We start from the raw sequence: 24,156 nt of genomic DNA on the forward strand, positions 1-24,156 counted from the left end.
ATAAAACATGATAAAAAGATTTAGAAAATTCAAAAATGAAATTAGTTAATGTCCGAAATATTTTTCGGTTAGATATTTTCAATACAATATAATTAAATCAAATTTTGATAAATAGATACAAAGTAAACAGATACAAACAAGAGATACAAAATAAATTTAATGAAATATTGTAAATATTAAAAAAAGAACTTACTAAAAAAAATATCTAAAAAGGATTTAATTTAATTATTATTTCATAAATTATTTTTAAAAATTGTATAAAATAGAATAAATTAAAATTTAATTATTTTTTAAATTAATGAATATTTTAGAATATAACGCATATAATATTTTTTTTAAAGATAATGCATATGAAATAAAAAAAATTTTTTTTAATTAAATTTAATTAAATTTAAAAAAAAATAAGTAAAATTAATTAATGAATTAATTAATTAATAAAAAACATGTTTAACTTTCATGTAGTTAACTATTTAAACATGTTTTTTTTATTTTTATTTATTAATTTTATTCATTTACTTAAAGTTAAATGATTTAAATTGTAAAGTTTTAAAAATTCTTATTTATCATGAATTTTAAAAAGATTTTTTTAACATCTTTATTAAGATTCGTGACATACAAATTCATACAGAAATATATTAAAATTTTATTTATATGAATTTTGAAAAACAATTCATATAATTAGATTATTTTATTATTATTATTATAAATCCACTTAAATCCTTTTAGTTATTTTTTATTATCATCAAGTTATTAAAAGTTCATGTTCGTATCACAGGATTTACGAAACATTATTTCTCAAATATATAATAATACGAATATATTGATTATTGATTACAAAAAGTAATTCTGTAATAAAATGATTTCTTAATGTTTAATAAATTAATTTTTATTTTATATAATATTTACTATTATATCGTGACATTTTTGTTTTAGATTAAGAATATAAGATTATAAATAAGAATATAAAGATTTTAAAATTTATATATATATAAGCACAAATGTTGAAAAAACATAAATACAAAAAGCAGTTAAAACTTATTTATTATTAAGTTATAAATAATTTAAAATAAGATAACTTCATAAATTTTCATCATGTTATCGCGTCTTGTTCTGTTTTCGCTTCATTTCATTTGATGCAAATTTAAATAAATATTAAAATATTGCTTATAAATTAATAAGTAATTTTTATTAATATTTTTTTATATCAAATTTTGTCTTTATTTGAACTTCCCAAAATCAAGTCAATAAAAGTATCTCATGAATATACACATTGTATACATATAAAATTCTATTAATTTTTATGTCTGTTTACTGCCATCTTCTATTTTTATATTTATCTTTATATTTTATATTTATCTTTTTTACAAATTATTATCTTTAAAATTATATTACATAACGATTTAAAGTTTTTTATTTTTAGTAAAAATTGTAATAAGGATAAAATGTGATATATTTATATTTATTATATAAAAAATATTGTTTATAATAATCTTTAGATTATAATAATCTTATTTTAAATTTCTTGCTCAAAATAATTTAGATTTTTATTTAATTTTTAGATTTATGTTAATCAATCAAAGAGTTTTAATGTGTTCCATAAAAAAATTTTCAAATTGTAATTTTTTTTTAAAATCTTTATGAAAATAATTATCCGCGTTTTATTAAATTTAAATATCATTATGCTTTTTATTTCTTGAACTTTTGTTTTTCGTTCATTATTTTTTTTTGTTTGTCAAATTTGTAATTATTAAAATTTAAAAATGAATATAACAATTTTTTTATTCTTGATTTTTTTATCTCGACTTTATTTATTTCAAAAAATTACTTCTTAAATTTTTGAATTTAGTCGAATATTTCATTATTTATTATGATCAACAAAAATGTATATAGTATAAAAAATATATATTTGCACAATCATATACATATCCACAATCTAATCATGAATTTTGATCATAACAAAGAGTAAGCAATTTCATTATAATTTTTATTTTTATTTTTTTTACAATCAAAATCGTCTATAAAAAAATATTTTGTAAATATTTTGATTCTTTTTTCATGTTGTTTGTTGTTATTTTATGATATCTAAATTTCTGATTTTTCTGCAATCAGCCACTCTATCAGGAAATAGTATTTCAAACAAATTTTGTAGAATACTTGTTATAAGTTTTATGAAATGATTACAGATTTAATGCGATATATATTATATTTGTTTATGTTAAATTGGCAGCATAAAAATATAACAAAAACTAAAATAAATTCGGCTATAAAAAACAGAAACCATGAAAATTCTGGTCATGTAACTTAACAAACTGTTGGCAAACTGTTGGCAGAAGTTAAATAATTTACATAACTGCTCTCTAGCGTCAAATTCGTAACAAAATCAGAATAATATTTACATAGTATACTCTAGTGGTAGAAAGGTAATAGAAAGTGAACAAATCCTGGATCTTCAATAATTTAAATTTTAAATGGATGCATGTCATAATTTACATTTAAAATCTATTAATTTTTTTCAAACTATAATCGTTTAAAACAATCGTAAGATATTATAAATTTGATATATATTTTTTTAAAGAAAATAAATTTTAATATTATCAATGAAATGAAAAAAGATTAAATAATATTTGTATTCATTTTATTTTTATTATATTTTTAAATTATAAAACGAAATTTTATTAATTACATTTTTTTTGATTCAGAAAAATATAAAAATTTTTAACAGATATAACATTTTTTCATTTTATTGAAAAATATTTATTATATTTATTTCTATATATTTTTTTATTAAGGGAAAGGGAATGTGTTTTATGTTTTGGAAATATCTAGAATTCCACTGTGAAAGAGAAGAGAGTATTTATTTACACAAACATTATTATTACACAACTTTATTATTATTACTATGAACTAAAACTTTTCCTCTTTACAATTTATTCTTGTTTATTTCATTCGCGATCTTGTAGTAATCTGCAAATTATAACAATATATATAAACAATCTTATCTATAATAATTATTAGTGATTCATCATCAAATAATTTGCTCATATTAAATTTTCAACAGTTCGAGTATTTTCAATAATTTGATAATAATTTTATGAATGGTTTTCTTAACGCTTTAATTTAAATAAAGATACGACTTCTTCAAATCACACTTCAAATCACATGTCATGCGATAGACCATATGGAAGTGAAAGATCTTGACTTGACGCGAAAGTCTATCTTTTGAAACCATCCTCTGCAATGATTGGTCTCTTCCCTCTCAGTGTTCATTTTTCCCAAAAAAAGATTTTTTTCCCAAAAAAAACCAAGGATTGCGACAATCTTCCAGTTGAGTTAGAATAGAAATAAAAAATAGATAGAATTCAGAGACGATACGATTTACATCAAAAAGATTAGAATCATTATAATTAATCGCAAAGAGTTAAAGTACGATTTGTTCACTCACCATTTATTCACTCAAAGCTCATAATATAAACAAATATATAATCCTATGATGGTATGGTCTTTCGAACAATAGCATCAATTTAGGCATATCATTTGTACAATATTTAAAGTCTTTACTTTTCGACTTTAATATTTGGTCCTTTGAGTCGGATACAGTCAGATACTGTCAAAGAGTGAATATTTAAAATGAGCTTCAGTAGTCAATGAATAGTAGTGAACAGCAAGAATCCTTATTATCAAGAAAGTTTTCAGTATCAGAGAATTGTCAGTACGTTTCTAATTCGATTTCAAAGGAAAGTCAACGCAGTCATTAGAGCGGGAAGTTGTATCGAGCTCCCGATCCAGTAACATCCAGCATTCTAACTGCAATCAATTTCATCAATCTAATCTCCCATTTAATTCCGGTAAGCAAATTTTTGTTCTTACGTTAGCAGAGATGGAAGTTCAATTAAAATCATTAATCAATGAGTGTCGTTCAATCAAGACTTATTGACGGTGTTTAAAAAAATTTTCAAAGAATGCAAACAGTCAGTTATGCTTATGGAAATCAAAAAACATAATATAGCTCTTTATACGATAAATATAATAAAAGTATAAAAGAAATTATTTGAAGAGACCGAATCAGAATTATTACACATAACTCATCTTGTCAAGTTTGAAAACGCGTATTTCAATATAATATTCACAGTAGAAGATTTTATAGAAGATACGCGTATAAAAAAGAAAAAATAAGTATTCCTTCATTAGGATCCATCACTCTCCTCTTTTATATCCAGCAGTAGTCTTCAGCAATTTTATCCCAAATAAACTTGCCAATTTTTGATGGATTTTTTAAGGATTGGATTAATTTCAGAGATATGTTTGTTTCATTAGTTCAGAATAATAAATTTTTATCAGACTTACAAAGATTTCATTATTTGCAGGTAATGTTAAAGGAACATGCTGTTCGCACAATCCTTAGGCGTATCCGAAGTAAATTACAGGGTAATTTGAGAGAGTTTACAAACTCAATATGAAAAAATTGTGAATCTTCCTATTTACTGAAAAAATGCCAGCGATCAAAAACAGATCTTCCATCACTTTAAAAAAATTGATTGACGCAAAAAATCATCGCATACTAGAGAAATTAAAATCCTTGTGGAATACTATAATTTTAGTAATTCTTACAAGAAAATTCAATAACGCATTAACTTTAGCACGCAATCCTACATTTAAAGATTTTTACGAATTCTTAGAAACACAGGTTATATATTTGGAAATTTCTCGACAACATCAGCAGCAACATCCAATCTTCCAATGCGCCGAAATGAGCAACGGCGCATGGTCAATATCTCTGTCGTGTTCGACTTGTTCATGCAAGCATTCTTTGTCACAATACAAAGAATTTAAAGAGTCAAACGATATATTATAGACGAAGAAACAAAAATTGTATCTGGATATCGCGTGAAAAAATATATGCGCCCAGTTTGTAAGATATGTGGGTGCAAATATCACATGTTATTACATCAAGATGAAATAGAAAAACTCAAGCCTTCTTCTACGGAAAGTCTTGAGCCAGGAAAGAATAGTTCAACAAAGGATAGAACATCAGCTTCATCTATGTCACAAATGTTGCGATCTATTGCTTCTCCAAAGAAATATGCCATATTGTCAACTACGGTTTTTGTGAAGAATAGTCAAGGAAAAAAAACAGAAATATCGAGTTCTATTAGATTCAGACTTTCAATGTAATTTTATTATCTAGGAGTTATGTAAGAGATTGAAAATAAAATGTATACAAATGAAATTGAATTTCGAATATCAGAGATTAATTCAGTATCAAGAGAAACGGTTATTAATATTATCCGGATATAACAATTTTAGCATCAACATCTCTTGTCTGACTATAGATAAAATCACTATAGCTTTGTCAAATTTCTCATTAGCGAAGAAAAATTTAGAAATACCGCCACACATCAATTCAATGTGTAAAAAATAGATATGCTAGTCGGGACAGACACATTCTGAGTATTTTTATGTGTAGATCAACACGAGATAGATTTTCGCAAAAGACTTAACTTGGTACTTAACTTGGTTGGATAGCCGGCGGCTATCAGATATTCACAACCCATAATCCGATTCATGTTGGATGTTATTTGGCTATAAATAGTGATTTAGACAAACAGTTTGTCAAATTTTGGGAAATAGAGGAGATCCACGAAATTCGTGCAAGGAAAAATTATTGTAAAACTCACTTCTCGGAAAACACGCAATAGACGACAAACGTTACATAGTTAATTATACTGTTTCGAAATAACATATTTCAGTTAGGCGATTAGCGGGAACAAGCGGAAAAGCGACTATATTCACTTGAAAAAAAATTATCCAAACAATTGGCATTGTAAATGCAATATCATGATTTCATGGCAAAAAGATTAGGGTACATTATTCGATTAACTGCTCTTCAATATGAAGAAAGTCATTCATATTACTTGCCCACGCCGTCTCCAAGATTAACAATATGAAAGTTCATGTCATGTTCGATGGATCAGCAAAAACCTCATCAGATCTATCTTATCACTGAATAATATTCAGTAGAACCGACTTTCAGGACGATTTATTTTCTATTTTATTTTGATTTCGCCTGCACAAATATGTTATGTCAGCAAATATAGAAAAGATGTATGAGATTTATTAGAAATTGGCGAATAAAGACATTCAATAAATTTTCGAAAAATCAACGAGAATTTGGAAATTTGATCACTATCGAGTTAATGCGAGTTAATTTCGCAAGAGCTTAGAACATTTCAGTCATGAAGAAACTTTTTCATAGTTAATGTGCCTAAAAACATGCAAACCGTTATCAAAATTCACCAAATTATTTCTATTATATATATTTTTAGGATGAAATTATAAGAGTAGATGACAGATTACGAAATATTGTACATTTTCGGAAAAAACTGTAGTATTATTCTTTAAGCATCCATTTACAAAAATCATAATAAGGAACTAGTATATTAGATTATTATATGCAGGATGCTAACAAACAGTAACGTTGTTGCGAGAGCGATATTGGCTCATAGGCTGAAAATCCTATATAACGATAAGGAAAATTATACGAAAATGTATAAAATATTTTAAGACAAAGTCACGATCCTTACGATGCGTATTAGATCAGTTACGGATCGAGTAACGTTGGCCATTTTCTACCTGCGGTCTTGACTATAAAAGTCAAGTCCAACACGCGAGAGAACTCATAGCAAGATTATAATGAAATTCTATTTATACATTTTCGTATGTTTTATCATGAAAGCTATATCTAGAATTAATCGAATCTCTCCACTGAGGTCTTTTTGAATTGTTTGCGTAGATTTATAACTCGCAGAGAATTATGCCGGACAATATTCAGATAACAAAACAAATTTCAAACATACGAAATGAGCTTCACGAATTAGGCGTACTTTTGAAGAACAAGGAATATAATACAAAGATTAGAAAGATAAATTATAGAATGGCATCTGAATCCTCCGTATTACATTTCGGTAGGTTATGGGAGAATGCGATTAAGACCACCAAATATCTTCTGCGGCATATCATTGGTGAACAGAAATTGACATTTGAAGAGTTATATATTCTGGTAACACAAATAAACTTTCAACCTATCACTCTTTCGTCATCCGATTCAAACGACCTGAATCCTTTGACTCCAGATCATTTTCTAATCGACGTGTGTTGACCGAATAACGAAGAATGATTTGCGAAAAGTCAAAGTGAATTGTCTCGATATCAGTTAATTTAATAAATGTTTCAGCACTTTTGGAAATGCTGGAGGAAAGAATATTCAGCAGAGGAACAAATGGCACAAATCGATCGCTCTGCAAAAACGATTTGGTAATAATATAAGAAAAAAATCTTCCTTCTTTACAATAATATATAGATAAGATAATGCAGCTTTATCTTGAAACAGATGATATTATACGCACGGCCACTGTAAAAACCATCAGCGGCATCATTAAATGGCCAGATGAAGCATCTTGCCTATACATGACGACATCATCGAATCGAAGCAACGATCAAGGAGAAGTGGATGATACTTCGTCTCATCTGTATGACAGAGAGGCATGGGCTTATAGACATTTTGCAAAGTTAATGAGCTAATATTATTAACATATATTAGAGACTTGTAATCGCCAATGATCAAGTCAAACAATTAAGGATAGAGCTTGAAGCGAGGTAATCTAACTTTTATTTTCAACAATAATTGACAATAATTTATGAATGGGCATGGTTTTATAACGCTTTCCAGATTTTTAATTTAAACAAAGATAACACAGCAATGGCCAGTTCATATCATGCGATGGACTACCGTGGAAATGAATGCAAAGGTTCTGATTCCTACGATTGTGACACGACTACGCGAGAGCATTTTTCGAAATTGCTCTCCAACGCGATTAGTTTCTTCAATTCTCTCTCAGTGTGCATTTTTCCCAAAAAGCAAGGATTGCTGGAAAAATCAAGGCTCGTGACAGTTTTGCAATTGACTTAGAATAGAAATAGAAAACTATACAGATAGAATTCAGAGACGATACGATTTACATCAAAAAGGCTAAAATCATTACAATCGCAAAAAGTTAAAATATCACTAATTCACTCAAAACTTATAAACGAATATATATAGTTCTACGGTAGTAGGTCGTTTAAGCAGTAGCATTAATTTAAGCACTCCATTTGTGCAATATCCAAAATCGTTCAGCCTTTCGACTTTAACACATTATATAGATTCTTCTAAACATTAGTATATTAAGAAAATGTTTTATAGATGTGACATATTCATGAAATATAAACTAATATATTCTCTATTATATGCTTTTAATGTTTTATGAGAAAAGAATATAATTTATCTAATAGATAGATTATCAATTCTAAACTCATATTGTATTCGTTTTGAAATGATCACACAAAAATAAGAAATGTTATAATGTTTGTTTTTATGTATTTTTTTATTTAATGCATATATTTGCATGTGTATTGTATTTATGTGTGGCATATATGTTATATTTGGTATGATATATAATAAATTTTTTGATATAGTATATATATATATATATATACATATTATATATAAGTAATAAATATATAATAATAAATATAAATATATAATAAATATATAATAATAAATTTATAAAAATATTTTACTAATTAGAAAAAAATAACTTTTATAAAATTCGATAGAACGACTTGAATTTTTTTGGGAAATTAGAAGAATTAATTTATATGATATATTTTTGAAATTTTTGAAAAAATTTTGATCAATGTTACACAGCTCGCTTTATGTAATTACATTTTCTAGCACTTATTTCCATTTTCTCTTTCTCATCACCATCTATAAGATATTTGAATTACTACTTATAATCAATCAGAAAAAAAATAGCAAAGATAATTTTTTATAATATTTTTATGTAAATAATAAAAATATGAAACATATTGTAGATTTTGTAGATTTATTTTGTAGATTTATGATATATACATCCTGAAAATTTTGTTAAATTTGATTGATGCAAAAATAAATGATAGACATCAAAAAATGTAAAAATCTTTAAAATTTATGAAAATCCTGAAAAACTAAAAAACGATTTTTACCATTTTTAATTATTTATAATATTAGTCGATTTCGATGACATTAATATAATACATGAACATAATTTACATAAATCTATAAAATATTTTTTTAATTTTCATTATAAGTTCAAATAAAAAAAGTTGTATAAAACAAAACTTTTATTTTCTTCATAATTCTGACTAATTGCAATTTCAAAATGTCATAATGTTTATACGTACAAATATTTGATTATGGATATATACTTTTTAAATAATTGTTCTTCATCAAACTTATAAATTGGACAAAAAACTTAAATATTGAATAAAAAGTCATTAATACATTTAAAACAAATCAAAGAAAAAAATATTCTAAAAGAACATGTTTTAAAGTAAAATTAGAAAAGATTTCAATTTCTTTTATTTTTTCTTTCTTTTGATTATGCAAGAGAATATTAGCTGAAAAATAAAAAGATAAAAAAAAGATATGCATATAAAATAGAATTTTAGCTGTATATAAATATAAAAACAAAAAAGAAATAAAAAGATATAATTTACAAAATAAAATATTTATTTCTGAGTTCAATGACCTTGAAATATATTGAAATATATTGTCAAGATTTTTTTGAATAATTTGCATGCAATAGACAGATTTTTTTAGTTTTCAAAACATTTGCAAAAAAAATTAGTTTAAAATCACATAAATTTTTAACATTAATATTTTAACATTTTAAACGATTGTCTTTTTTAAAATAATTTATTATTTTTTATAATTTAGCAATTTAAATAAAATATTCCTATTAAGACTGCTGATCCTTTATTATTTTCATTAATACAAAAATGTTTATATAATTACAGAATTTATTACTAATTTAGTTAATTAGTTTAACTAAATTTAAAATACATTTATGCTGAAGTATCTTCTAATAGAACACGTAATGTAGTGAAAATGGAGAAAACATTGGAGAGATACTAAAATTTTATAAATTTATTATTTGTGTATCCTATTTTTGATTTTATTTATGGAGCAAAAAATATTTGAAAGCTAACTTGTCTTACCGAACAATAGTAACGTAAAGAAAGTTCTGGTACTATATAACTGATAGAAAACGTTACTGGTTTTTGATATACCAATACATTCAGAAAGTTCTTTTGCATTTCTATTGTTTGTTCATACCATGATAAATCATACACACTTCTTGATATATTTATACTCTACAAATTATGGAAAATTTTAATTAATTAAAAATAATATATATACATATAAACAACAAAAATATATATAATGTAATTTACCATATTCTTCACATAGTCAGCTGGCCATGCGTACATATAAACTTCCGTCAATATAGTGATACATATGATTACGAACTGCATTTTTACAATTAGTGGTACATTCTGTTTACAATTTCTATCTTCAATATAATGTGATACATAAAATATTATAAATACTTACCATAAGTAGTATTATGCCGCAAAGAATCAAAGCAAATGTTGTTACTGCTATACCATAAAGCACTATATAACGAAAACAATTGATTACTTCTTCCGCGTATCTATAATGAACATGAGAATTAAATGAATATAAATAAAACAAATAAAAATTAAAAAGTAATGAACACTTTCGTTTGTATTTCGAAAATGAAGACAGCTATCGAATGAAACAAAAGAAAAATGAAAGCATGATTTTTAGTTATAAAATGTTATATTTATTTTTTAATAATTGCCATTGATTTCAATAAATTTTTTCCAACAACAAGTGTGACAAATTTTTTCATCCTATCACCCTGCCAATTTACTTCTGATAAAAGAAATCATTACCATATTATCTGATTAAAAATGAATATTTTTGCATGTTCTATTTTGAAAAGAAATGAAAACCTAAAGAGATCAAATGTAGGCTATAAGATGGATGCGAAAATGTTCAAATTATGTCCAAATTTCAAATTTGCGTCAAAAGTATTCTTATCGACATCGCATACTATCTTACTTCTTATCTATAAAACGCTTAATTATAAAAACTTATCTATACTTGACATATTTATAAAGGAGAGATATAATTCTAAATAGAGTGCTTATGTAAAGCTATATCTTATTTCTGGAGATACAGATGAAAGTTCATTACTATTTAGGCGATATTAGGTTATAATTTATTCTAATATTATATTTACCTTTTTAGTTGTAATTGTTTCTTAATACAAGCAATCATCATATCAATATTTGAACATTTTTGAAATTCCTCGATCAAACATTCAAATCTCGCAACCGTGAACCAAAGTAAAAGTGCACCAAATATGCTCACACATACATTCGCAGAACATTGGTAGCTAACTAAAGATTGATGCATATATATAATGATAGTTATTAACGATTCATTGACGTGAAAAGGATATTCTGCTTCTAAAGGAAAAGAAATTGGTAGTATTGCAGGTCCTAGCATAAAAGCAGTGGCACTCAAATATGAAAATGCAATGGAACTTCCATAAAATATCTTGCATTTCTCGATATACTTATAGAAAATTTCTATTTCACTTTGTTGCGCTTGTTTCACGCAATTCACCATTTCTTCGACTATACGCTGTAATCAATAGTTAAAATAAAAACAAATAGATATCTACTTATATAAATATATACAATCTATAAATAATTTTTTAATTTTTTAGAAATTAATTTTTTTTTGATTTTTGGATCAAAAAATTGAAATTCAAAAAATTTCGAGTTCTAGAATCTTGAAATCGAGAAAAAAAATTTATATATATATATAAATAAATAATTATCAATAAATAATTTACAAGAATGATGATATCGTATTATAATACGAATGTATTTTTATTTAGTTAAAATAATTTAATTGAATTAATTTAATCGTTTAAACTTTAAACTCATTTTAAATTGGTATAATTTCAATGAGCTTATATAATTATTTATAATAAAAATCTTTGATCGATAAATTAGAAATATTTAAAATAAATATTTATAAAAAGATGTCATTCTTTTTGATGATTTTGATAATCTTGATGATTTTTTAATATCTTATCAAGATTATATTGAATAATGAAAATTTTTTTACTTAACGATCATTATTTATTAAAAAATCATTAATAAAAATAGTTTAAATTACATTAAATTGAAATCATTATTTATTAAATATTTAATGATCTAATTTAATCTAATCCAAAACTTAGTTAAACGTGAAACTAGAAATTAAATAAATTTTTATATAACATTAATTAATTAATTAATTTACGTTAATTATCTCATCTTAAATCAGAATTAGATAACAAATTTATTATTAGTCGACTTTTTTAGTCTTTTTGAATTTGAGTTAATTTTCTTAACTATTAATTGTCTGTAATAATAAATCCAAATAAAATTAATTTGAACTAGCCTAAATTATTTTGAAAAAAGTTTTTGTTAATAATATTTTAACGAGAATAATTTCAACGATTTCTAAGTAAAATCATGATATCATTCAGAATGATAATCTTAATAATATTAAAAAATTAAAATTAGAGGGTAATATATTTTTATTAATAATTATCTTATTTGAATATTATTGATAAATTGTTAAATTTCAAAGTTTTGTAATATTGTTATTCATCCAACAGATATGATCAAACATCATATATTTAAAAATATTTAAAAATTACAGATTATATATTATTTTAAAATTAATTTTGTAAAATTATATAAGAAATAGTTCATTTTTGAAATAGTATAAATATTTTATAAAGTATATTATAAAAAGTAAATTGTTCTATAGAAATTTGTAATTAAATGATTCATTTAATATTTCATGACATAAATTTATTATTTAATTTAGATTAAAATAAATATTTTAATACATAGCCTAAAATATTCATATTATTTGTTTTGAATACTATTGTATTTAATTATTGACTTAAATTACTATTAAAAATATATGAATAATACAAAGAATGCAGAATTTCAAAATATAATTCAACCATATAAAACATGCAATGAAATGAATTATAAATATTAATAATATAATAAATATGATGAAAATACAATAATTCATATCATATCATATTATATAGAAGGATTAAAAAAGAATTGAACATTTTAAATTCAAGAAAATATTAAAAAAAAATCAAAGAAGAAATTCAAGAAAGATTTATTTATTTTTTGAAAAAATATAATTGTTACAGAATATGGAAGAATATGATAAGAAAAGCAATACAAATAAAAAAATTCTAATGTATCATACTAATTTATTAAATTACTAAAATAAACGTAAAAATTGATTGTAAAAAACAAAAATGTCAATTAAAATATCAATTAAAATTAATATATTTATTAAATTATAAGTAATTTAAATTCACGTTAAAAAGGCAGAAACAAAGTACGACTGTAATATAACGGAACAATCTCAATTTCTTTTTATTTCGCTTAATCTAATGCAAATTTCAATTGTTCATAATTTAATAAAGTTTTAATTGTCATTTTTATATTTTTGTATGTATTTGGCTTTTAGAATCAATTCTTTAAAGAATATTGTTATATCTTACAAATATATTAGTATATGATTAAATTTATAAATTTTCTTTTAACAATCAAACATTATAGAGAACATTCTAGAGAAATGATTTTAAATACAAATATAATTCTATATTTTTTTAAATAAAGTAAAAAATTATTTCATCTAAACATATTCAATTCTTTTTTTATTTATTATATATACATCATATATATTTCTCATTCAAATATTATATAGAAGTGAAGTAAGAACTTACTTGTAATGAGTTGTGTTTGATGAAACATATAAGAGTTTGGACAATAAGTTGAGTAATACCTACTGATAAACAGATGCATTTGAAAACATGGATGATATTGTCATTGTGCAAATAAATCGAATACAACAAAGGCAGGAACACCATGAAGGCGCTAATTATAGTACTGATTTGTAAAACTTTAAAACCAAAATTTTGATTTTTGGTACTATTAAAAGGACGCGGCCAACAACAACATATAGCTACGCTGAGTCGAATAATGTAAATGACTTTTTCTGGTGTTACTTTTTTCAACATAATTTCAAGAAACAAACTATATTTTATGAATGAAGAAGAATTAAATTAGAATAAAGCGATATGTGTAGATTGGATGCTAAAGTACTATTATATTACTTCGAAAACAACTAAATTATTGCAGATGTTGTCCGTAAATAAAATTATTTTGTATGCACAAAGAATTTAATAAATCATAGTCAGTATAACACTTCAGAAAAGAATAATAAGTTTTGTGCTGCAATTAAAGATAATACCTGAGTGGAAGATAATAATTATTGGTTGCATTATATATTGGCATAATTTGTGATATTGAACAGGTGCAAAGGGAAAATATCACGCAATATTACTTATAAACGTAATACGTTTGAAAAATATGTTTGTGGATCTTCAGTACATAAATTCACATCTTTTCTGATTTCTTTTCTAAAAGAGATATACATTACAGCAGATGGTTAAATATGTAAATGGATTGTATTATATAATAAGTTTGATTATATTAATTAATCGTATATTACATACTGTGTTGTGTTATATAAAAATATATATTCAAGTTCAAGATCAAATCGTATCTTGTTGCATTATTATTAATTTTTTATTCTAGAATAGCAAATATAAATTGAGGTAAATAATTATACATATCTACATACTAGAGTTAGTTAATTATTAGAAATGATTTTATAGATCAATTAATTTATATTTATATAAATAAAATATATAAATAAATATAGAAATATTAGTTCTCTGTATCAGTATTAATAAGAAAATAAAACAATCAAATAAGAAAATTTTTGGATAATAGAATCACTTTTTTTTACAAAGTATACAATTGATAGTGTAAGTCGAAAAGAAATAAATCTTTATTAAAAAATAAATCAAAAAGATAAAGTGATATTTTTCCAGATATCAACAATTAAAAGATATATACATCGATGCATTCTTAATTCTTATTCACCTGAAAAGAATAATGTCTAATATTATTGATTAAAAATTTAAAGGAATAATAAGAAATAATGATAAATGATGATAATAAATTTATGTAATATTTATGTATGAATAAATACAAATATATTCAAAAAACAATGTACAATATAACCAAGTACAATATGTCTCAATCGATTTATTCGAAAATAAAACAAAATACGAAAGAATGTGTATTTTTGTTTTTCTTTTCAAGTAGATTCATTTCCTTTTGGCTGTACTAATATAATTCCATAATACGCTCTTATTAAATATATTTTATAAAATATAAGTAAAATTAATTTTTGATTATTTTAATATTTAAGAATCTTATATTTTTTAAGTAAAAAATTAAAACACATAATTTTTAAATATTAAATAACTTTATAAGATTACATTCTTCTTCTTGTGCTACAAACTATTCAAACTCTCTTTCAAATATCTCGAATACGACGATAAAAGATGTTTTAAGTTATGAGATTTACATATTTGATATTTTTCTTATAATTATCATTTTTATTACACTGAAATTATTTCATTATATTAATATCATTATATTATCACAATTTACATAGTGTTTTACACAATATAACAATATCTTTTTCAATATTTTTTTTTTATTGTTTTTTTCATTAATTTTTTTATTTTCATTCAATTAGAGTTTTCATTATATTAAATAATATGATTGTACGATATGTATATATAACTTTATATTAAATTTTATATTAAATTTTTATATTAAATTTTTATGATCACATAAATATGAAAAATACAAAAAATTGAAAGATCGATTCTAGAGATCAAAATAAATAGAATGATTAATATATGAAAATATCAATTAAAGTTTTATTAAGTTATAAGCAATTAAAGTTTGCGTTAAAGAAAAGAAAAACTAAATAAAGTAAAATTGTCTTGTCTCTATTACAGCGTTGATGAATTTTATTCTCATTTAATAAGGCAAATTTAAATTTATATTCATAAATATATTAACATTCTGTACATAGCATATTTCAAAAATATAGGAATATCGATTAATTGGAGATCTTTGAGATAATTTTAACCAAAAATTTCCATTACAACAATTTTCGATGCAGTTTTGTTAACGAATTATTAATAGAAAATATTGACCAATTACGAAGTGCTAATATAATAACATTGGATATGAATAAATCGAATTTTTTCACCTTTTAAAATAAATAATGTAACATTATGATATAAAAAATAGGATATTACTTATATAAATTGTATGTATATATATATATAGAAACAACATAGTTTAACGAAATGTATAATAGTATTTAATAATACTTTGCTATTCCGATATGAACAAAACAGACGATTAAAATTAAGAATCATTATTGTTTTCATGTGTTTTACCAAATTATTTTATTTCTTTATTGAAAATAAAAATAAAAATGATTATAGTTTTCCTAAATATTTTCCTTAACAAAAAAATTTATTTTATTATATACTGCTATTAAATTTATTTAAATTTAAATTTAAATTTTCTTTTGACTTTTGCTTTCTTAAATATCTAGAATATTAGTAAAAATTTTTGGAGGATAAGATTTTGAATATTTTTTTAATTTTGATTATTACTTAAATATGTTTAGAATTTATATTTAGAATTTAGTAATTATTTTATATTTTGTTTTATAAAATCATTTTATACAAAGATTATTTTGAAAGTATAAAATAGTTTCAAAATTGAAAAATTGTAATTTTTTGAGAGATTTTTTTTAAAATTGATTCTAAAGAAAATTAGTTTGAAAATTTCTATTCAACATATTGAAATTTAAAAAAGAAAGGAATGCTATTAAAAACAAAATTAAAAAAAAATAAAAATTTCTCAAATAATAATTTTTCAAGAGTTGAAATCAAACAATTTTTTTTTGTTATCTAAATTAAATTAATTTTTATGATTTTAATTATGAATACCAAATCTAAATAAAAAAAAATATTAAAATTTTTCTCAAATAAAATTACAATAATCAAAGAAGAAAATCATACAGATTGTAATATAATTTTTTTAACATATATATTCACAGTTATACATTTGAATGCTCACTGTATTTAAATTTTTCTCAATGTGATTATCGATCAAATGAAATTATTTGAATATTATTACATAAATAATTTCTAAGAAGAGAAAGTAAAGACAAGAAAACTTGTTATCAATAAATGTTTTGTTTTATTTTTTATTTTAAGAAAGAAAAATAATCTCTTTTTAATTTATAATAATAAGATATATTCTTGTTTGCAATTACAATTTCTCTAATTTTCTCTAATTTCACTTTTTATCTGTATATTTATCTGTATATCGAATATAATATACAATATTTACCTTGAGATATTAAAATGAGATATTCTGTATATTTAATTAGAATATTTATGGGATTTAAAAATTGAAAAATTTTATTAAACGATAATTTAAATTGTGGAAATTTTGAAGTTTTTGTTTGAATAATTAATAGAGCTTTTGAAATCATTTATATCTTTATTTATATAATATTATTTTCTATAATAATTTAATGCTCGCAACAAGTTCAATAATACAGCGCAGTTATTTTTTTTAATACATCGCCATTAATATTGAAATATATGAAGCGGAAACTTTTTGCATCTAAAAAATTAATTATATTATAAATTAAATAATATAGAAATTTTTTAATAATGATTAGATTTTTCTTAATTTTTAGTAATAATTATTAAATATTCAAAAATTATAAATATATTCTTATAATTGTGAATGTCTTGTAATAATAATATTTGTTTTATAATAATCTTACACTAGCAAAAGTTTCAGCAGAAAGCGTCACAAAATTTCCAGCTGAAAGTGTCAATTGTCTTTGAGCTTGTATTAAAATCAGCAATATAATTCGACTGTCTTGCGGATTTAAATTATACCAAAGCATATTGTATACAGCTTCAATAATGCTTTCGTTCTAAAATTAAAGAATATATAAAAGTATATAAAATAAAAAATACGAAGATAATGATGTTATAGAAAAATCTTTTTATGAATAATGAATATCAATAATGATCAATACAAACTTTTTTAAGAATAATATCTATATTGTAAGCGATGAAAAAAAATTTAATTCAATAAATTACAATATTTTTTTCAATTCTGAAATTTAAAATCAACTTAAAATCATCATTATGCATCATGTGAATTCCTTTTTTCATTGATTATAATGTTTTAAAAAATATATATTTTCTTTGAAACTGCATTCATTTGTTAAGTACTTTACAATATAATTTATTCAATATAATTTATTTAAAATTTGTCAATAAAATAATAATTATTTTTTTTTCAATTAATTTAATTACAAATTACAAGATTTAATTAAGTTTTTCAATTTTCTGCGTAAAAATTCTAAATTTTTCTTTTCAAAAATAATTATAAAATTTATAAATAATATATAATATAGATAGAATATCTTAAAATTTTAAGCAAATTAGATAAAAATAGAAAATAATAAACAAAATGTTTAATAAACAAAATACATAAATAAATTATCTATTTCGATAACATTGTGAACGAAGAATTTATAGAAAATTGATTGAAGAATGTTATTCTATTCATCATGTACATGTGCGTAATTATAGAATTGTTTATTGTAGTTTCTGATCTGTTTTTATATTTACTATATAAATCTTATAATAAAATTTAGAAATGCAGAATTTCTGTCTTCGAATTTTCATCTATATTATATATTTGAATATTATTGAATAAAAATAGAATTGAGTAAAAAATATTTTATTTATCATAATTGAACTTAATTTTAAATAATTAATTCATTATTTTAAAACATTTTATATGTATATTACTAATACATATAATACAAAAATTAATGAAATTCATAATTTAAGAGAATTTATATAATGTACATAAAATAATTTTCAATTCAAAGCAGTTAAAGATTGTAATTAAAAATTATAGCAATTAAAGAATTAGTCAATATATTTAATTTTGGTATATATTTTAGTATGTATTTTACCTTAAACATAAGATATTCTCCTGTATAGCAAAGAATGAACGCTTCGCAATTCGCAGCAATATAATAAGGGAAACATTTTATGAATATTGTAGATCCTTTTTCAGTACCTAAAGCCTGAAATGATAACACTTTTTTATTTATATTATTAATAAATATTCAATCATTACAATTATTATCGCATTAATATTTAATAGCATCTATTGTTAATAATAGAAAATAAAAAAAATTACTAAGTTAAAAGAATTCTTGCTAATTTCCTTGTACATCATTTTCAAAATCTTTAATTATTTTGTATTTTTCTTCAATAGTTAAAACTATACGTTTTCGTTTACTTGCCATTGCCAGATTCTTTATTTCAGATTCAATTGATATGATTAATTAATCATTTAATTGGTCGAACACAAGAAAGTATTTATTACACTTAAATACGTTGTATTTATGTTGTAATTTAGATATGTTGTATGTAAAAATCACTATGAAATGTTGTGCAGATAATAGAATATACAGATAATAAAATGTTCATATATTAGGGTATTCAGATAATGAGAGTACAGATATGGAAATGTCTACTGTATAACAAATTCAAACATATTTGCAAATAGATAAAATATTTTTTAACTGATTAATCATTTTAATATTAAATCATGTTTTTACATTTTAATAATATTAAATGTAAAAATATTAAAGTATTTAAAGAAAAATTTCTTTAAATATTAGATTGGTCACAGTACAAATAATTCGATAATTCTGTATATTCATTTTCTTTAATAGAAATTTTTTTGTAAAATATAATTAAAGAAAATTCATCATATGATTTGTTTGAACAAATGAATTTTTTTAAAATTATTTAATTATATAATTTTAATTTATTTAAAAATAATTAATTGGCAAATATTTTAAATTTAAATATTTATATTAAATTGAAATATTTATGTAATTTCTAAATATATATTTATACTTCTTTGTATTTTGACTTCTGTGAATTTTGATACAAAATTCAATATATATATATTAAATTTTTTAGAAAAACATTAAATATAAGCGATTTACATTTGTGATAATCCTAAATAACAAAAAATATAAATTAACTCACATTTACAAGAATAAATCCTAGAAAGCATATCACTAAAATATTTGATAAAAATTGTATCAATGATGTATATAGAAATAAATATTTAACATTTTCAGATAAACGAAGAATCCTTTGATGCTTGATAATAATATTTTTTAACACATATGATATTTCTTCTTTATTGCTTGGAATTTCAATAATTTCTTGACATGTAATATCTATTTGACTACCTATATGTAATACCTATATAATAATAATAATAATTAAAGAAAGATAACTAATATTTTTATTTTATATAATCATTTTATACGATCTCTATATAGAAAATTTTAAAATGATAATTATTATAACTATCATAAAATAATGTAATTAAAAAATTATGAAAAAAGATAAAAAATAGAAATCAAATATAAAAATTATAATCAAATTCGGAACATTTCAGAAATCTAAAATAAATAAACAAGAAGAATATTACATAAATAGACAAGAAAATTACAAGAAAATTGTAAGAAATATATGCAACAAACATTACTTGATCATATCAAATTAATTTAACTTTTTATTTTATGTAATAATATGAATAATATAATAAAATTTAATACAATTTATAATAAAAAATTTTAGTATTTTTATTTAATTTATCACCAATTACGCTAATTATGTAAATCATTGAATGAATTTATAAGATTTGAAAATAAATAAGTTATAAATATTGTTTTTATGGGATATACACAATTCAATGTATAAACCAATATTTCTCATTATTCAATTCTCATCATGCAATTCATATTGTGATGAAAATTTTTATTTACTTATTTAATGATAATACATTTGTAGTTTATTATATTTAAAAAAAAATATAATATAAAATATAATATAAAATTATTTATAATATAACATATATACACATTTAAAATATAATAAGAATTTTTTATTATTACATTAATCGTATATATTACATAATCGTATATGAAAATTATAATCTATGAATTACAATTTTCAATTAAGTACTTATCATAATAATCAAGTAGTAAGTACTCATACTTATTATATTACAAAAAAATTTATTCTAATTAAAAATTTTGATCTTAATAAATATTTATATATATTGTAGAGAGAGTAAAGAATATAATTCGTTATAAATAAAATAATTTTTTTTTATGAAAAATTTTGTTCAAAAATTGACATTGAAATCTACCAAATTTTAGAACTTTTTTTATTTTTTTAATACAATTTTGTTTAGTAATTTTTAACTTAATTTTGTTAATATAATATTTTTTTATAATTGGATAATAAAGTAAAGTTTAAATTTATTATTATAACAATTTATATATTTAAAGTTGCTCAATCTGTATTATTACAATATAATTATGTTTTAGAAAACAAAATATTAAAAATTAAAAAAATATTAATATTAAAAATTCTAAAAAAATATTCCTTCAGTGATATCTTATTAAAAAAAAATTCACATATATATCTTGATATTTAATATTTTAGAATAATTATAACAGTACTTTCAAAATTTAAGTCTCATATATATATTTTTATTGTTAAGTCAATAGTGCATTGTTTTATCAATAGTTTTATCAAATTTTCAAATAAATCAGTATATATAATTATATTTATTAACATTATATTAAAGAATATTTTTATATTTAATAAAGTTTTCATAAAATTTTTGCATATTTCAGATATTGTAGAGACGTTTAATTTATCATGATATATTGGTTGAGAAATATTGATATAGATTATAACAAAATATTTTAGAAGTCAACCGATAAGACTTAATTGATGATTTTTATGTGATTTCAAACAACTTTTTTTTGCGAAAATTTTCGTTTCAACTTTGTTAACGAATTATTAATGAAAAATATTAATCAATCACAAAATATACAGACTTATCGCGCCGCAATAATAATGTTGAATATGTATATATATTTGATTAATGGTTGGATTCAACACATGTTGCTTCAACAACTTATTCAAATTGCGCCTTCTATGATTGATCATTATTTTTCTTTAAAAAATCTTTAATAAATTTTTTAACAATATCAAAACAGAAATTTTTATTATTTTATGAATTATTATTAATTCATTTATTATTAAATGATTAATTATATTATATTATTAAATGAAAAAGTTGTTTGATATCATCTCAGTTTGAATCATCAGTTGAGATTTATTAGTTGATTTCTGGAATATTTTGCATATAAATTTAATTAATTAAATAATAAAAATTTATTATTACAAATGGTCATATCAAAATAAAAATAATCAATTTGTTCTGTATAATTTTTTGATTGATATACAAAATGATAGTTATAATAGTGATAAATAAAAATTAAAAATAATCAACTTACTAATGCTGCAGAAAATGCCATTAACATCCCAGCCGTGAAAGCTACAGAATATTCAAATACAAATTGTGCAATTATAATGAATTCATAAAGTGGAAAAATCGTGAAATCGAAGGGAAACTTCATTTTAAGTAATAATTTTTTATTATTCAAAATCAATTGATTATTAGTATTATTAGTATCATTGGAAATCAGCATAGTACTTATCGAATATAAGATACATGTCATCGAATAAATGCCAAATAAAAAATTCGAAATACGAGAGCACAAATAGGTATTGTCTATCATAAACTGTTTTTTTTTGTGAGTAAGAACACGATTATTCCAATCCTCAAATACAACTATTAATATATTGTGAAGTGTGCTGTATAAAATAATCATTAATATACAATCATTAATATGTGCTATAATACAATCATTAGTAATTAATAACATTTATTTAAATATGAAAGTAAAATCTCAATATATAAAAATTTAAAAAAAAAATATTTAAAAAATTTTGAATAAGTATTAATTTATAAATTGAAAAATAATTATAATAAATGAAATAAATAAAAATAGTAAAAATATAGCATAATAAAAAATAAATATAATAATAAATCAAATAAATAAAATACATAAAAATTAATAGCTAAACAATTTTTGTCTTTATATCGTTATTTTACATCATTAATTTGCATTATTAACTATTTTATGATTAAAAATTAATCATATCTATAATAATATACATAATTTTACATAGATATACATATATCTTACCGATAATTAAACCAAAGAATAATCAATTTAATGAACGTGACTGTGTTTGACAAAGTCACAGTTATGCCATCTAACAAATCAGGTAAATCTGCTGTTTTAAAATAAGAAATACAATACCAAAGTTGGAATACTGTGGAGATACTCATCACGATTATCCAAAAAACACGTTGTACAATTTTATACGAAGAATATGGCCAAATGCCGATTAAACGAAGACAAACTTCTATAGGATAGGTAATTATAGTTTTAAGTGACATTACAATTTCTAATATCTTATATGCAATTTGAATAAAAATTTTTTCTTTAAGAAAAAACACGTATCCACTTAACAAGTATTTATATTCTATATTATATTATCTTTACGCATTTTTGTTTTTTTATCTTCTCATATCAACTTTGGTATTAAATAATTTGTACTAGATTGATGAATGTTTCTTCTTCGAATGGTATACTAGCATTTAACAACGTCTATAAGCAACTAATAGTTCTTATTATGATCAATATCGATTGATGTCATTATCCATAATATTCAGTCAAGTCAAATTAAGTTAAATGTAACGATAATAGCTATCACTGACTATCATTTGTTCCCTCTTTTACAATTTTTTTTCTTTCTTATAATTATATCAACTCTAGAAAGTTTGATTGAAAGATTTTGCTTAAATTACTTCAAAATTTTTTATATCTTTCTTTCTATCTTCAGTTGAGAAACATTGAAATAGATCAATGCATCGTAGAAATTCGAATAATTTCATTTATAGCGGCTGACATATTAGCCGGATAATATTGTAAGTACATTTATTTATTTTTTGATACAATATTTTTATACAAAGATTAATTTCTACAATAATTATGATATAATATTAAGTAATTTATATTAAGTTAAAAAAAAGAAAATTCAAAATTCTTTCATTCATATAATTATTTTGTCACAAAAAATAAAAAAAAATGCTGAAATATTTTTA

At 21.5% G+C, this 24,156-nt stretch overlaps 2 protein-coding genes and 1 long non-coding RNA gene across 4 annotated transcripts; 1 reads left to right on the top strand and 2 right to left on the bottom strand.

The window, feature by feature from the left end:
* Positions 1 to 2,723: 2,723 nt before the first annotated feature.
* LOC107999606 (uncharacterized) lies at positions 2,724 to 8,476 on the top strand. The gene is made up of 3 exons (XR_001766377.3): positions 2,724 to 7,311; positions 7,388 to 7,653; positions 7,727 to 8,476. It is a non-coding gene; the product is annotated as an uncharacterized LOC107999606 (long non-coding RNA).
* Positions 8,477 to 9,830: 1,354 nt separating this feature from the next.
* LOC107999574 (uncharacterized) lies at positions 9,831 to 14,160 on the bottom strand. Of its 2 annotated transcripts, none has more exons than XM_028667547.2 (6): positions 13,770 to 14,160; positions 11,187 to 11,593; positions 10,472 to 10,571; positions 10,312 to 10,386; positions 10,075 to 10,230; positions 9,831 to 9,987 (listed from the first exon to the last, which is right to left on the bottom strand). In XM_028667547.2, exons 1-6 carry the CDS (start codon positions 14,061 to 14,063, stop codon positions 9,922 to 9,924), a joined length of 1,098 nt encoding a protein of 365 aa, XP_028523348.1. In that variant the 5' UTR covers positions 14,064 to 14,160; the 3' UTR covers positions 9,831 to 9,921. The 2 variants fall into 2 exon arrangements, with proteins under 2 accessions (XP_028523348.1, XP_016914987.1); XM_017059498.2 differs by having other exon boundaries at positions 10,312 to 10,413.
* Positions 14,161 to 17,510: 3,350 nt separating this feature from the next.
* LOC107999603 (odorant receptor 85b-like) lies at positions 17,511 to 23,955 on the bottom strand. The gene is made up of 6 exons (XM_017059548.2): positions 23,192 to 23,955; positions 22,436 to 22,796; positions 20,097 to 20,318; positions 19,004 to 19,117; positions 17,789 to 17,944; positions 17,511 to 17,622 (listed from the first exon to the last, which is right to left on the bottom strand). Exons 1-6 carry the CDS (start codon positions 23,446 to 23,448, stop codon positions 17,572 to 17,574), a joined length of 1,161 nt encoding a protein of 386 aa, XP_016915037.1. The 5' UTR covers positions 23,449 to 23,955; the 3' UTR covers positions 17,511 to 17,571.
* Between the last annotated feature and the right edge of the window lie 201 nt (positions 23,956 to 24,156).

This window comes from Apis cerana, linkage group LG2, assembly GCF_029169275.1.
Source record: "Apis cerana isolate GH-2021 linkage group LG2, AcerK_1.0, whole genome shotgun sequence".
In the NCBI taxonomy this organism is placed as follows: Eukaryota; Metazoa; Arthropoda; class Insecta; order Hymenoptera; family Apidae; genus Apis; species Apis cerana.